The 16760-nt window shown below is 47.0% G+C and overlaps 2 protein-coding genes across 3 annotated transcripts in view; one reads left to right on the top strand and one right to left on the bottom strand.

The window, feature by feature from the left end:
• The window catches only part of SMC1B (structural maintenance of chromosomes 1B), a 56141-nt gene extending 51473 nt beyond the window's left edge, over positions 1–4668 (top strand). For both annotated transcript variants that reach the window (XM_083181287.1, XM_083181288.1), the window contains exon 25: positions 2487–4668. In XM_083181287.1, the coding sequence (XP_083037413.1) occupies positions 2487–2511 (25 nt within the window). In that variant the 3' untranslated portion in view covers positions 2512–4668. The remainder of the gene's footprint in view (positions 1–2486) is intronic.
• Positions 4669–10264: 5596 nt separating this feature from the next.
• On the bottom strand, positions 10265–15654 carry UPK3A (uroplakin 3A). The gene is made up of 6 exons (XM_083179572.1): positions 15515–15654; positions 13844–13984; positions 13336–13582; positions 11154–11233; positions 10692–10824; positions 10265–10508 (listed from the first exon to the last, which is right to left on the bottom strand). The coding sequence occupies exons 1-6, from the start codon at positions 15567–15569 to the stop codon at positions 10373–10375; spliced, it is 792 nt and encodes a 263-aa protein (XP_083035698.1). The 5' UTR covers positions 15570–15654; the 3' UTR covers positions 10265–10372.
• Between the last annotated feature and the right edge of the window lie 1106 nt (positions 15655–16760).

Genomic DNA, 16760 nt, shown 5'->3' with positions numbered 1-16760 from the left:
CATGTGAGAGCAGCTGCAATCACTATTATCTGTATGTGCACCAGCCCTCCGCCTGTGAGAGCAGCTGCCATCACTATTATCTGTATGTGCACCAGCCCTCTGCCTGTTATAGCAGCTGCCATCACTATTATCTGTCTGTGCACCAGCCCTCCGCCTGTGAGAGCAGCTGTCATCACTATTATCTGTATGTGCACCAGCCCTCTACCTGTGAGAGCAGCTGCCATCACTATTATCTGTATGTGCACCAGCCCTCCGCCTGTGAGAGCAGCTGCCATCACTATTATCTGTATGTGCACCAGCCCTCCGCCTGCGAGAGCAGCTGCCATCACTATTATCTGTATGTGCACCAGCCCTCCGCCTGTGAGAGCAGCTGCCATCACTATTATCTGTATGTGCACCAGCCCTCCGCCTGTGAGAGCAGCTGCCATCACTATTATCTGTATGTGCACCAGCCCTCCGCCTGTGAGAGCAGCTGCCATCACTATTATCTGTATGTGCACCAGCCCTCTGCCTGTTATAGCAGCTGCCATCACTATTATTTGTATGTGCATCAGCCCTCCGCCTGTGAGAGCAGCTGCCATCACTATTATCTGTATGTGCACCAGCCCTCTGCCTGTTATAGCAGCTGCCATCACTATTATCTGTCTGTGCACCAGCCCTCCGCCTGTGAGAGCAGCTGTCATCACTATTATCTGTATGTGCACCAGCCCTCCACCTGTGAGAGCAGCTGCTATCACTATTATCTGTATGTGCACCAGCCTCCGCCTGAGAGAGCAGCTGCTATCACTATTATCTGTATGTTCACCAGCCCTCCACCTGTGAGAGAAGCTGCTATCACTATTATCTGTATGTGCACCAGCCCTCTACCTGTGAGAGCAGCTGCCATCACTATTATCTGTATGTGCACCAGCCCTCTACCTGTGAGAGCAGCTGCCATCACTATTATCTGTATGTGCACCAGCCCTCCACCTGTGAGAGCAGCTGCCATCACTATTATCTGTATGTGCACCAGCCCTCCACCTGTGAGAGCAGCTGCCATCACTATTATCTGTATGTGCACCAGCCTCTGCCTGAGAGAGCAGCTGCCATCACTATTATCTGTATGTGCATCAGCCCTCCGCCTGTGAGAGCAGATGCCATCACTATTATCTGTATGTGCACCAGCCCTCCGCCTGTGAGAGCAGCTGTCATCACTATTATCTGTATGTGCACCAGCCCTCCGCCTGTGAGAGCAGCTGCCATCACTATTATCTGTATGTGCACCAGCCCTCCGCCTGTGAGAGCAGCTGCCATCACTATTATCTGTATGTGCACCAGCCCTCCGCCTGTGAGAGCAGCTGCCATCACTATTATCTGTATGTGCACCAGCCCTCCGCCTGTGAGAGCAGCTGCCATCACTATTATCTGTATGTGCACCAGCCCTCCACCTGTGAGAGCAGCTGCCATCACTATTATCTGTATGTGCACCAGCCCTCTGCCTGTGAGAGCAGCTGCCATCACTATTATCTGTATGTGCAAAAGCCCTCCGCCTGTGAGAGCAGCTGCCATCACTATTATCTGTATGTGCACCAGCCCTCCGCCTGTGAGAGCAGCTGCCATCACTATTATCTGTATGTGCACCAGCCCTCTGCCTGTGAGAGCAGCTGCCATCACTATTATCTGTATGTGCACCAGCCTTCCGCCTGTGAGAGCAGCTGCCATCACTATTATCTGTATGTGCACCAGCACTCCGCCTGTTATAGCAGCTGCCATCACTATTATCTGTATGTGCACCAGCACTCCGCCTGCGATCTATGCTTGCACACTCTCACTGCCAATTTGTTCTAGTGTATGAATACCTCATTAACCCACATCAAGTGAGAAGCGACCAAGATAATTACGTTGCCCATATAGTCAGTACTTTAAGTAGCGTATGTATTTAAATTGCATTAAGAGTTATGTGCATCTCAGGATCAGGACTGTATATCAGAATAATCTCAAAATGGTCATACTGTATATACGGTACCTTCTATTAGCTAATATTGAACAGTGCTCTTCAATATTTCCACTATTAAGCATGGGACCCACAAGTTTTCAAGAGTAAAAAGTTAAAAGGAATATAATCGTCTCATCTGACAGGTACAGCATTTAAACGGATTGACAGGAACTAGAAGACCTCTTTTTTTTAATAACTGTTCTTTGCATTTTAATTCTATTTTGAAACATTTTAGTCTAGTGGTTGGGTCAGTAACCGTTTGTCTAACATATGTGCATTTTATGGATAATCAAGGGGCAGCAAAACACAGACCCACAAAATCAGTTTTGAGAAGTAAATGTATTTATTCATTCACATAATTTTGGTCTGGCTCATGCGTAATAATGACCTTAAATAAGCCACATGTAGTATGGTTGGCGTACATAAGAGAGCAGCGCTGCTTCTTGGAAGGGAACATTTTTTCCCTAGAATATGACTTTGACCCTGTGTTTGTTTTTTTGTTTTTATGTAGCAAGGCGAATTATCCAGCCAAGTGATGACCCTGGACCTTACTATCTATGACGACGATGAGGAGGAAGACTCTGAGAGTTCCAGAAAGAAATGAGACTATCAGTGTCCGACGTTCCTCCTTGTATTGAAATTCCAGAAATGTACCCTCAGTTTCGTTCATTTATTTTGTTAGTTTAATATGAATTGTGTTTTGAGTATAGGTTTTCTCTACCTATTTTCACATAACGCGTTACTAAACAAGCCGTGCAAAAGCTTGTGTCAAAAATAACCATATGCACTTAAAATGTATAAAAGAGAAACAATGTTAAAAGGTCAAAATCCTTTCTTATGGAAGAGATGGTATCAGAAATGTATAGGGTCTATAGTGTTTCACCAATAGCTATATAAGACGTTCCCCAGGGGTGCCAGACGGGGTCCCGACAGTCACTTACCCGATGTCGGGATCCCGACTGTTAAAACACCGACAGACGGGTTCCCGACGGCCACCGGCTATCTCCCTCGTGGGGGTCCACGACCCCCATAGAGGGAGACTAGAATAGGCGAGCGCAGCGATCCCGCAAGGGGCTTTGTTGAGTCCTGCCAGTCGGGATCCCAACATCGGGCTAATGACTTTCGGGATCCTATACCACACCCGTTCCCCAGTGGGATAATCAGGTTCTGGTAGTATAAGATACATCCCACAGCAAATGTAGCAACGAGCGTGCGTAAAGGTCCTGGTTATCCATTGTAAGATATAATACATCAGTTCTGTCGGCTGGTGCGGATCCCTGATACTGCAATGGGGACGTCCCAGCCACTCTCACAGAAGTACTATTAGTATTGAGGCCACCTGAGAACAGGGAGGCAGATGTATTAAACCTTAAAAAAAGAGATAAACGCTAGGGTGATCGTTATAACCGTCCAGCCAATCAGCTCCTAACCATCATGTTTTATAGGCTGTGTTTGGATATAAAATACGGTTAGGGGCTGCATGTTTATCTTTGTCACCCTATCGTTTATCTCTTTCTAAGGCTTAATACATCTGCCCCTACGGACTGGGTTCTGTGCCCTCTTCACAAGAATCTCACAATGTAATTAGCTGCGTTGTTCCATGTTTATAAACACTGGCAAGCTTAGGGCCTGATTCAGAGTCAGTTGCTGTTTTGCAAAACTTTGCAGAACTGCAATCAGCAGCAATAGGCTGAAGGGGGGCCACCCAACACAGGATAAGACCGATCCACTCACCGGGTCCCTCCCCCCTATATGCCCACAAATGTTTGCTAAAGTGCGAGCGCTTCGCTACACAGTGACACACTCACACATTATCAGTTGTCCCCTGGCTGCAAAGTCAGACGCAGGCCAGCAATGTTCCGGGTCGCAGCGGCTGTATGTGACGTCACGGAGCTGGCGTGGCCCTCCCCCCTAAGTGGTCCGGACATGCCTGCAAAACACCACTGCCTCAGAAACTGCGATGGCCAAATAGTGATTTCCACACTTCGGTGATGGGCACTGAATCAGGCCTTTATTGCAGAGCTGCACTTCTCATGGAACTCAATTGTCCCGGGTGAAACTTAGCTCAGTTACGTTTGTGTCCAGTCTCTCTGGATTGTGTAACTGCGGAGGTTTTTTGCACAAGATACGATTTTGACTTTCATTTTTTTGTTTGTAGAATTTTCATAAAATTGTTATTTATTTTGAGCCGCACAATAGAGCGATTTGTGCGCTGGGGATAGGTAAGTGCTGCGTAGAAACCTTTTCTGTGTTTTGAACAGTTATGTGTTGTATTTAAGTGTTGCCTTTGTTTAGAGCGCTTTTACCAGATCAGAATTATTTGTCACTTGTTGTGACCCAACGACTGGAACCAACGACTGGAACCATTATAAACTCTAGAACCAGATGAAATTTACTTCTTGGGGTGTCTTGGTCGGAGACACCGTGACCTCTTATTCAACATGGCGAACTGTGTCTTCAGCCCCACGGACCTTTATGGCTGTCACACACGGTGCAGTTTGATTTCTAATATATTGGCCGGCTAACAGACCGGTTTTGACTGAATATTTATTTTCTTTATGTTAAAAGGATTGTACATTAAAACGATTGTGCCAAATAATCTGATTGTACAGTACTATCCGCTTTCCTTTGCTCAGGTCTGATCTGTAAAGAAATGTTTGTTTGCAATTAAATAGTTTTTTGTGCTCTGATAACTGTGCACATTTTGTACTATGGGAAAATGTACAAAGAGAAGTTTTATTGTATTTATTAACAGTTTCTTATATAGCGCACACATATTCCGCTGCGCTTTACCGAGACTATTTGATTATTCACATCAGTGAGCTTATAATCTATATTCCATCTGTATACCAATCATTGGCCCTGCAGTACAGTACACTATCCCCAACCTTGCAACCCACTACACCACACTACCAATTCCCCAGTATCGGCTCCCCGCACACACTACACTGTCCTATCTTTAACCCTGCACCCCCTTCAAGCCCACATCACATCACTTTAGCCCCTCCCCCAATACGCGGCCCCACAAATTAACGCGGCTGACTGTCATGAGGGCGGGGCTTGGTGACCGCCTCGTCCTGCCCCCCTTTCGCTCCTCTCCGGGCTTCTCCAGAAGAGGAATGATAAAAAGTAGGCAGGTATGACTGCAATGTATATGAAAATTGTATACTGTGAATACACCATTTGCTTCCTGGGACACATGTTTTGAAAGTAATGGTGATGATTCTAGCTCATAACACTTTTAATAACCCTTATTCTGTCTACTATTAGTTTTACATCGGTCACCTAAGCCCTTTGCTGGCGGCTATTGTGGACAATGGGCAAGATTCAGTAAAGCAAAAAAAAGCAAGTAACTAACAAACTATTACTATGTAAGGCAAGAAAATACATGTATATTGTTTCTGTGCAGGGTAAATACTGGCTGCTTTCGCACGTAGCCCACTGATGTTAGACAACTTTGTCCTTACACTGCAATTCAGATTTCAGTTTAATCTCACACCACCCAAATCTAACTCTGCACGTTTCATCTGCCCCACCTGCAGTGCAGCATGGTTTTGCCCATTTTTGCTTTGTTAAAAAGACCCCATGACCAAAACCAGTCTAATTCTTGATGTATTTGGCATAAGGTTTCCTAATGAACCAATATCTGCTACTGGTCACACAATAGCGATGCCTCCGTAGGTGCGTGGATATGCTGCTTAAAAAAAAAAAAACTTTATTCTGTATTAATATTATTGTTGGCAGCCCATAGAATGTGATAATATGGTAGTGTATTGGTCCCGGCATTGGGTCCACTAGCACCTGTTTTGACCCAATTACACCAGGTATCACACTATACCTATATAAATCCCTAGTATACATAAGTATACCTGGCCATTAAAGCGGATTGATACATATAGAGGGCCATTTACCATTAACGATCTGATTTTACCAGCTGTTTTGTGTAGTATAAGACGAGGTCTGCTAATTACCACACACGAGAGGGGGGGGGGGGAGCGGGTACAAATTACCCGGGCCGGGCTTGCTGTAGGGGCCTGGCGGGGGCCCTGGCCCGATCCCCCTCCTGGGCAGCAGCAGCACACAAACGTCTCACTGACAGCGTGAGAGCTCATGCTGAGCCTGCTATTATTATTTATCATCATTTTATTTATAAGGCGCCACAGGTGTTTCGCAGCGCCGTACAAAGGAACAGTACAGGCAAACAAAACTTGGCATAACATTGAATAAATAACAAAAATAGAGTACAAATAAAGAGTGCCACAGTTCAATACACATTACAGCTTAAATATAAGTAGTGAGGACTCAATCAACATACAACTAGAGGCTTGAGGCCAATGATGGAGATGAGTATGCAGACAAAGATGGTTACTGAGTGTTTGAGTATAGGAGAGCTGTGAGTGACATGTGAAGAGAAGAGGGTACTGCTCGGAGGAGCTTACAATCTAGTAGGAAGAGGAGACAGACAGATTACAAGAGGTGCAAGCTAGTGGGTGTGCTGCTGCTGAGGTGGGCAATAACACTCCCCCCTCGACTTTAGAGTGATAAGTATCCCTCCTATGTATGAAGGAGGGACAGATATCTGCTGCGATCCCTCATAGGCTGTTTAGGCAGATGCAATGCTCCCCAATTTGCCAATGACCGCATTGAACAGCGACAACTTCCAGGGAACCCCACTGCCTAGCCAACAATGTGATGTGTAACCTGTAGGCTACAATGGGTGGTGGGATCCAAAATCAGTATTTGGGCAGAATGTGCGGGAATATATGTCCCTCCATCCAGTGCCAGGATATCCCTTCGGGAGGCCCGGGGCACTTTAGACAGGGGAGCCCCTTGCACTTGTCATTACTGGCCGCAAACGGCATGGGAGAATATTACACTGTCAAAACACAGAGTAAAGGCAGTATAAACTTGGTCAATGGGTAATTGCAGGGTATATATCTCTTATATATTTGGCTACATCTGTCACTCAAAGTGTGTCTGGAGCTGTAACGCTGGGTGGAGCCTCTGACTCACATGGCTGACTCACATGACAGAGAACCAGCCCAGTGAGCCCACAGACAGTGCCAGACACCCTCTGCCTCTCCATGTTACACAGCTACTCACCAGACACACCAGGTGAGCGCCCCACACCGCCATACCTCCCAACATGACCCTCTCCAGGAGGGACAGAATGCTCTGTTTGTGGACTTCCATCTCAATTTATGATTGTCATCACCTGTCATTTTAAACAGGGTAATTGATAAGAAAGGTGTTTAAGCACAGGTGATGGTAATCCATAAATTAAGAAGAAAGTCCAGAAACAGAGCAATGTGTCCCTCCTGGAGAGGGTCATGTTGGGTATGCACCTCCCTCCCCCCATTCACGGCATCCCCACGATTAAATGGCACATGCAAAACATTGACATGGCTATGGTCGACAATGAAAAAGGTTGACAAGATTTATTTTTCACTTTTTCAATGTTTTCATATTCATTCTCATGTGTCGACATGGACACCAATGAAGTGCCACACTTATGTCAACATTTACATGTGTTGACCTTTCTGTGTTGATTTCTTCTTGTGGCGATTCACGGCACCCCCTGCGACCCCCCTCCCGCGATTTGCAGCACACCCCCCGCAATTCGCGGCACCCCCGGTGACTCCCGCGATTTGCGGCCCCACCCCCCCCCCTCCTGCAATTCGCGGCACCCCGCGACCCCCCCTCCCACGATTCGCGCCAACCCCCCGGGCCCCCCCTCCCGCGGTTCACGGTACCCCCCCTACCGCGATTCCCCACCCCTGATCCCCCCCCTCCTGTCATTGCGGCAACCCCCCGCCCCTGCGACCCACCCTCCCGTGATTCACTGCAACCCCCCGCGCCCCCCCATCCCACAATTCGCGGCACCCACACACCCCCCCCACGCGACCCCCCCTCCCGCAATTCACGGCATCCACCCACGACCCCTCCTCCCGTGATTCGCGGACACCCCCCCCCCCCGCGCGTGATTCACGTCAACCCCAGGATTAATTGGCACATGCAAAACACTGGCACGGCTATGGTCGACAATGAAAAAGGTTGACATAAGTTTTTGAAGATTTATTTTACTTTTTTTGAATGTTTTCATATTCATTCTCATGTGTCGACATGTACACCGATGAAGTGTCACACTTATGTCAACATTTACATGTGTTGAACTTTGTGTTGATTTTTTCTTGTAGCAATTTTTTTCCAGTGACAACTATGAACTATGTGCACGTCAACCTACACATCATCAACCAATTCTTTGTATAATATATAACACCTGTTCTGTTTTACTGTAGGTGTTTTAAGTCAGACCTTTTACTGCTACTATTACTGTTTATGTAAATGCATTCTGAATGACAGCAACGTCCTACCATCCTTCTACAAGAATATATAACCAACTAGGTGATTCATCGCGCCCCGTGGCCCCCCCCCTCCCGCAATTCACGAACCCTCCCGCGATTCGCAACCCCCCCTCGCGCAATTCACGCCCCCTCCCACGCTTTGCGGACCCCCGCCCTCTCCCGCGATTCGCCGACACCTGCACCCCCTACCTCCCTTGATTCACGGCACCCCCGCGCCCCTCCCGCAATTCACGGCACCCCTAAGCCCCTCTTTAGTCCCCCGTATACTCACACACCCCTATCACTACCCAGCTTCCTGCTCTCCTGAACCGTAACTTCCACCACTGGGGAGTCGCTGACGCTGTTTTGCCCACATGCCCCTATCATGCCTCATAGCCCAGCCTCCTGCTCTCATGCACCTGAACTCCCACCCAGTAGGAGGAGACACTGACTAAGGGCCACCATCCTGTACTGCCACGCTGGACCCTCACCCACTGGCAGAAGCTGCACAGTATCTCCCACCCTCCTCTTTAGTCCCCCTTATGCCCACACACCCCTATCACTACCCAGCCTCCTGTTTTCCTGTGTCGTGACCTCCGCCAGTGGGGAGCCGCTGACTCAGAAACACTCTACTATACTATTGCACACACACACACACACACACACCTAAACAACATGCACACACAGTCCCCCCCCCACACACCCACAAATGTCACTGTACCATCCACACTATCAATGTACATCTTACTCTGTAACCGCTTTTTAATTAAACAAAACAATACACACCCCCTTCCACATCATATGCTCTCTATTTAACACCTATAACTCAAGTTGCAATACAGGCATCTTTCATAAATCTTTCATACAATTCTAACCATCTTTCTCATATACAAATGTTCACAAATTAAGGGGGCGCAGCCCCTTACGACGGTGTGAAGAGCGCCCGTAGGGCGCGATGAATCACCTAGTAGATATATATCTATATACACACACACACATATAGATACCACATGAAAACCCTGTGTTTGTCCCTCTGCACCTTACTATGACTATGCTGCTGCTGTCCTCCATGGCCTGAGAAGCATGTGATGAGCTCCACCAATCAGAGCTCAGCATAAACCTCTCAGCCTCTGCCCTCTTGTGCAAAGTGTCATGGGACTTGGTCAACTCCCAGTAATGCACTGCACAGTGCACACTTGTGCAGTCAGTGTGTCTTGGCTCCCGATGCTCAGCACCATTAATCATTGTCACATTGGCAGATAGGTGAAGCTGCAGCACTACCCCACTCCCATGCACATAACTTTTACATTCCAACCACAGGGGGCCCCTAGCTAGAGGGGGGCCCAGGGGTATGGACCCTCTTTGCCCTCCCTTTAATCCAGCCCGGCCTCCATCATACATACAGGGGATATGGAATATGTGCTGCTAAATATGCAGACAAATGGGCCCAGTATTTGTTTGTTCATGATCATACAAGAACAAAAAGTGACATTATTTGAGTGAGTGATCGGGAGGAGAGTTTCCCCAAATGCTGTATGCGAGAACAGGCTGTGCTGTGGGAGATCTCTGGAGAAGGGAACAACTTGTGCTACCCATCTTCTGAATTTAATTTTTTTTATCTGAATTGGTTTCTGTTGCATTCCTGTATAAGAGAATAGTGCTCCACATTCTAGTCCTAAAAATATGACCCTTCATAAGAAATTGGACAGAACTCATCTATAAGATACCTACCTCCAATCTCTGGCTTCACAGCTCCCTCTCTCCATAGCCAGCAGGTTTGAAACAGATCAGATGTCCCTGCAAAAGTTGCTTTCACTTTCTGTTATGACCTCTTTAAGCACACAAAAGGAGTATTTTGGGCCGTACAGTGGCCTCTAGTGGTCACTGGCGCTACTTCACCTCAGGAGGTAAAGAAATATACATTTAGTTCTAAAAATGTATTGCCTGAATTCTGCAGTGTAGAATGAGCCGTTCCTTATTGAAGAAAAAACAGTTTATTTTATATATTAGTATGCAAAACAGTTCAATATGTTCTTAAACCGTGATGTGATGATTAAGATTGTGGTTGCGCGGAATATCGTTCTCCAGGTTCCACGACTGCAGCGAATGTAACACCTTCAGATTTACGCGGCGCGCTGTGCGTCGTACGGGATTCATGTGTTGAACTTTCTAGAACAGAAGGCGGATTCCTGTTTGGATTAAAAAAACAAAAATACTGTGAACGTTTGAAAGAACCAGCTTTCAGGTATCGGTGTTTTATGACGCGTTTCATTCAATTAGCACATCACTATCGTCCTCCGAAGCTGGTCAACCAAATAGAACGATCAGGACAACGGCTACACAAATTCCCCAGATCACAGGTGCATACTTACACCAGGTTGGAAATAACCGTTGCGATGAGACCGGTCAAGATGAGGAACATCAGTACGCTGAGAATAGAGGTGATAATAATCATTCCGCCGCTTCGTCCTCCAGGCCAGGTGTCCAAGAGTCGGGCAGGTTTCCCTGCGGATAATGTACCAGCAATCCATTAGTGGAAAAGCAGCACCACATTATTCTACATACAGAAATGCTGGCGCTTTTTTTTTTTTTTAATGGAGGGGAAGGGTAGGATCCCATGACGTCACTGGACGATATCGTCCAGCGTGTACACTCGGTCGATCACCCGCTATTATCTAGATCGGCTGCATCCAGGATTGCCTAGTGTGTATGGGACTTTATTTTGTCTTGTCATTTGCACAATATGCCACTGGCTTTAGCAAGTGAGCTGCTAGATGAGACAATATAAACGTATATACAGTACCGTTGATAGATAGGCTTTTTATGTTCCATACCATTACTAGTAGTGATTTCTGATGACCAGTCCGATTCATACACCATTTTTCCAGTTGAATCGTAAAACAAATATTTAAATCTGGAATATACAACAAACATATATTCGGAATATATCTGCTCAGTAAATAAGATGGGGGTGAGGTGCGGTGCGGTAGACAGTCTAACACCACATAACTGAACAAAGTTCAAATTATTTCCCTGCCCAGGTAAGCGTATTTTGGGTCTGTGCATTACAGCCAAAATCAGAATTGGGACCAGGCCGCCGCAGACCTCCAACTGCAGATTTTTTTAAAAATATTCTAAAGAGAAAAGTGCAGCAAACAAGTCATTTTCATACAATGTACTAGTTCAGCGGCTCTCAGGAGTCAGGACCCCACACAGGTCACCGGGTCAGGTGCACAGGTGCACTCATTACTCACTGACATTTTAAAAGATCCACAGGTGGAGTAAATATTTTCACTTGATTCTGTGAGGAGACCTGCAAACCATGCACTGTGTGGGCTCCTGAGGACCAACTTTGAGAACTTTTGCACTACATAAATAGTAGTCAGAATCTTATCGGTTGCTATATTCTCTTTTGAAGAATACCCTTAGCGGGATGCAGTTAAAATCCCGGCGGTCGGGATCCCGGCGTTCGGAATCCCGACACTTTCTCCCTCCGTGGGTGTCCACGACAGAGCCGGCCCTAGCCTAAATGACGCCCTAGGCAAGATTTTGGCTGGTGCTCCCTAGCACCGCCACTAGTTCCCCCTCTGACCCTGCTCCCCTTTTCCAGCACCATCAACCCTCATCATAGCAATCATCATTTTGGTGCTCCTACCCGCAATATTTTAAATAGAAACAGTGCACGCATTTGGTGCGCAGCCCAAACAGGGGTGTGTTCTTGCTGGGAAGGGGCATGGCCACACAATTTTACCCCCAATTCAAATTATGCCACACAGTAGTGCAACTTTATTCACATTATATCATGCGATGGTGTCCCTTATTCACGTTACATCACACAGTAGTACCACTTTACCTTATATACATTACTCCGCACATTATTCACATTATACCCTCAGAAAAAAATCCTGAGAAAATATTGTATTTTAACCATCTCCATGGCCACACTGCAACCCAGCACAAAGCAGTGTGTGCTGGGCAGAGGAGAAGAGCTGCAGCTGCTGCTGTCACTTAAGGGGAGGGGGCCCGGGGTCCCCACTGGGCCCTCCCATCAGACTTTGGCCTGGGTAATTTGTACCCCCTACCCCTTTCTCTCGGCACCCCTGATAATACCACACAGTAATGCCCCTTACACATGACACACATTATTAATGTCCTTATAACCATAATGCCCCTTACACATTATGCCAACCTTTATTAATGCCCTTCATACACATAATGACACACATAATGCCCCTTACACATATGCCGAACACTATTGCACAACCAACCCATCCGCAGACAGCACTCGCACAGCCGCTAACACTGTGACCTCTGCCTCTGCTTGGATACAGATGCCTATATTTTGTGTGCGACTGTGGCTGTACCTGCATACGGAATGCTATGTTACAGTGATTTCCACGAATACACTATTTCATATGCAGATACAACCTCACTCACACACAGAATATAGGCATGCTGCATATCATTTTAATCAGCAGAAGCTGCTGATGCCCCTAGGCATTCCAAATGCCCTAGGCAATTGCCTAGTTTGCCTAAGGCCGGCCCTGGTCCACGACACCCCTGGAGGGAGAATAAATTAGCATGCCGAGCGTAGCGAGGCACCGGGCCCGCTGCGGGATTTCGGCGGTCGGGATTTCATACTGAATCCCCCTCAGCACCACACATCTTCTGGTATACTCTGTGTTGCTAGGGGAGCCTGCTCCTTTCACTGCGTAAATTTCAGCCTGCGGCCTCCATTCCGTTTCTCACATATATGACATCACCTACTCTGACCCTGCTGCCTCCAGGAAAGTTAACCCCAAGATTACAGGGATCATGAAGAAGCTACATAAAATAAAACATACTGTGTATAGATTTCCTAAATCTCCAACAGGTTTTGTGGCAATGCTCTACCAAATACAGATAGTCACATCACCTCTCCCATCATGGGAACAAGCCAGCTACCCTACAAAGCCTCACTGTGCACAGACTGTTACACAGCACAAACCCTTGCTCAGGCCTGCCACATTTACTCACCTGTAACCCGTGCCATTTTTGAGTGGCCCATTGCAAGGAATTGTATTGAAGCAGTTTTCATCATTCCCCACTCGGATGATGTAGGTGTCCAGAATGCGTTGCACGACGGATGGGTTTCCCAGCTGAGAGATCGCCGAGGTAAATGTGCAGTTGGGGTTTGCAAAAGTTGCCGCAAAGTATGGAGCGGTAAACCCGACACCCGTTGATGTGTAGGTGTTGGCGCTAGAAATGGCCGTGCTTGGGGCACCTGGAAGAAAAACATTAATGTCAACATTCACGTGCCACAATGTTCTCACAGGGGCTACATATGAGAGAGGGACCGTAGCACTTTGTTTCTGAACAATATTGTTTTTGTAATAAAAAAATGTAGGAATACGGTCACTAGGTTGACAAGTATTGGGTCGACCACTGAAGATCGACACCTGAAACATGTGGTCCCGAATGTCTACACAGTAAATACAAATTTGGTTGAGCCAATGACCCATACCCAGAAAAATACGGCACTTACCATTTGTCACTACGTACAGAGAGACCGTGACTGGCGCTACACTTATATAGAAGCAGTAAGGTTTCTCCAAAGCAATTGTAGTCTGGGTGGGATTAAATCTGCAAATGCTTGGGCTAGCCAGTAACGGTACCTGGGTTTGTGCTGGGAAATAAACACAAAGGAATCATTTTATTTAGTTCAAGATATTTAAATGCTAATGAGACAACACAAATAGAGACAAGTCTTGGTCCAAGATTTATTATTAAGCAAAGTCATTTTAATCTTAATGAAATTTTTTTTTTTTTTTTTAAATCACATCTTTGATCTGCTGATCTATCTCTAGACATATTGGACAGTGAACACATTGCACAATCAGTCATGATGTCACAGCTGGGCGGGTGGGTGCATTACACACAGCACGATGCACAGATAGATTAGCCAACAGATGTGTTATAGTCAACGCAAATCACACACATTTCTGGTACAACCTGGCCAACGGACCAGTGTGCAACCAGCAATACAGCCCGGATTTTAATTAGCCATGCTTGAACACAGGTGAATTAATGCCTCCATTATTCTTTTTTATTTAAGCATCTGAAGCCTGGATATCACCAAAACCTGCACTGTATGCTGGGTACACACGAGAAGATATATCTGCAGATCATTTGATCTGCAGATAGATCTCTCGTCTGAGCTGGCAGTGTGGTCACCATCCACATTGCCCGATCTGTTCCGTCTGACATCACACCTGAGTGGGCACACTTAAATGCACCTGCCCAGTTGAGCTGTCAATCACCTCCGACTGGCATATCGGACACCAGCTGTGTTGCACAGCCTACGCAATAGACATATGTAATGAGTGCACACGCACACCACCGTTCACAGACCTACCGAGAAACACTGGCCAATGCACCACCGATATATCAGCCGTTCAATCAGAATGATTTATCTAGGAACAAGACTCTGGTAATGTATGGGAGCATAGGACAACCATCAGGCAGGACAGATTAATCTTTAGGTGTGTATCTAGCCTTAATGCCCCTTGAGCAGCAGGGATGGGAAGGCCTGACACAAGCTGCGTACACATCGTCCAATATATCCCTGGACCAATCGGCCAGCGTGTACCAGCGATAGGTCTATGAACGGCACCATTCACAGACATATCGCGCTGGCAGTGCAGCACTGCATGCTGGTGTTTGTAGTGCAACAATAGCAGAAGAGATCATAAAATTGACAAAGTCTAGACTCTAGAGCCACATTTTCCAACCTTTACTGGATAACATTAACCCTTTGAATGCCGGTATCTCTGTGTGAGATGTTCAGAATTTCTGATAAAAATCCCAGCGTCGCTCACATTTGTTATATAAATTCAAATAAAAATGTTGCGATAAATAAAAAAGAAGAAGAAAGGGGATTATATTTCCTATATACAGTAAGGTAAAATTACAGGTCATTGTGATGACTACAAATGTTTGCTTGCCACTTTTCACTGGGCACTCAAAGGGTTAATGTCTGCCAGAGTTAATGAGCCACAGGTGACAATAATGATTACCATACTGAGCCTGTGCAGAGGAGAGATGGAAAACATGCCCTGTTAGCAGCCCCCCCCTGACTAATCCATCCACAAGGAATAGAATGTACTACCTACACGGTGCCTTACACTGAAGTATAGTTGTATATAAAGCCACTTACCCAGACAATGCTGCAACAGCCACACAGACACAAAGACGCAACTAATGGTCCCCATAGCTCTGCATAGATAGGACCAGTAACTGGTGTACCTGAGATCCAACCTGCAGGTAATAACTGGGAACCTTCGCAAGGTGTGCACAGATACACCTGCAGCTCTGGCTCCTCCCACCTCCTCAGCCAATCACATTACACATTGAAGAACCAGTGCAGTAGATGGTAAGGTTTGGTGTAGTGACAATCTCCCTATGCAGAAAACAATGGGATAAACAGCTCAGAGCATGGGGACCTGAGGTGGGGGAAATATTTACTCCATGCCCGGTCCTTTTTTTTTATAAATGTCTAACTCTAATGTCCCTGTCTTTCTTTTTGACAATAACCCCCATTCCTGTGATTCGCGGCCCCTCGCGACCCCCCCCTCCCGCGATTCGCGCCCCCCCCCGCGACCCCCCCTCCCGCGATTCGCAGGCCCTCCGCGACCCCCACCCCCTCCCGTGATTCGCGGACCCCCCGCGACCCCCTCCCCATAGTTGCCTACCCTCCTGCATTCTGCAGGAGACTCCCTGAAATAGCAGCAATCTCCCTCTCTCCCTCATTAGTCTAGCAATCTCCCTCATTTCCCCTAGACCACATTACACGGTTATATTTTTTGGGTAAAAAGGAATGAGAGACAGATACATTTTCACTGAATCATCAGCACCATTTCCCAGCACTTTACCAAGTATAGTATCTCTTACTGACTGCTTTGGGGCTCATCTACATTTGGATATAAGTCATTTTAAAAGATTCCTCTCAGATGTAGCAGTACACACCCACGCTTCTAGGTGCCACGTTTACAATCTCTTTTCACAATCTCTCCATATATGGAACTAGACACGCCCTTTGGGTGGAGTATGACACGCCCCCTTAATGGGGCGCTGTGCAAAATTCTTCTACTAACTATAATCTCCCAAATGTAGGCAAGTATGCCCCTCCCGCGATTCGCAGGCCCCTCCCGCGCCCCCCCGCCCCCTCCCTCCCGAGATTCATTGCGCCCCCCCCCCCCGTGCCCACCCCCTCCCGCGATTCGCGGCCCCCCTCCCATGATTTGCAGACCCCTTCCGCGACTTGCGGACCCCCCGTGCCCCCTCCCGAGATTTGCAAACCCCCCCTCCCACGATTCGCGGGTCCACTGGGGGCAGTGAACACTTCACGGAATCGTCCCTCAGTCTCCCTGCTTCTTTCCATCTTGCTACAAAATATTTACTGG

The sequence above is a fragment of the Crinia signifera genome, chromosome 4, assembly GCF_055691185.1.
Source record: "Crinia signifera chromosome 4, ASM5569118v1, whole genome shotgun sequence".
In the NCBI taxonomy this organism is placed as follows: Eukaryota; Metazoa; Chordata; class Amphibia; order Anura; family Myobatrachidae; genus Crinia; species Crinia signifera.
The sequence above is the reverse complement of the archived record's forward strand: the minus strand, read 5'-3'. Positions and strand labels throughout refer to the sequence as shown.

Coding starts and splice junctions, on each gene's coding strand:
- UPK3A (XM_083179572.1), bottom strand. CDS start 15,569: ATGGGGACCATTAGTTGCGTCTTTGTGTCTGTGTGGCTGTTGCAGCAT. Junction 10,825..11,153: donor AGAAATCACTACTAGTAATG/GTATGGAACATA, acceptor CATTATCCGCAG/GGAAACCTGCCCGACTCTTG. Junction 10,509..10,691: donor ACGGTTATTTCCAACCTGGT/GTAAGTATGCAC, acceptor TAATCCAAACAG/GAATCCGCCTTCTGTTCTAG.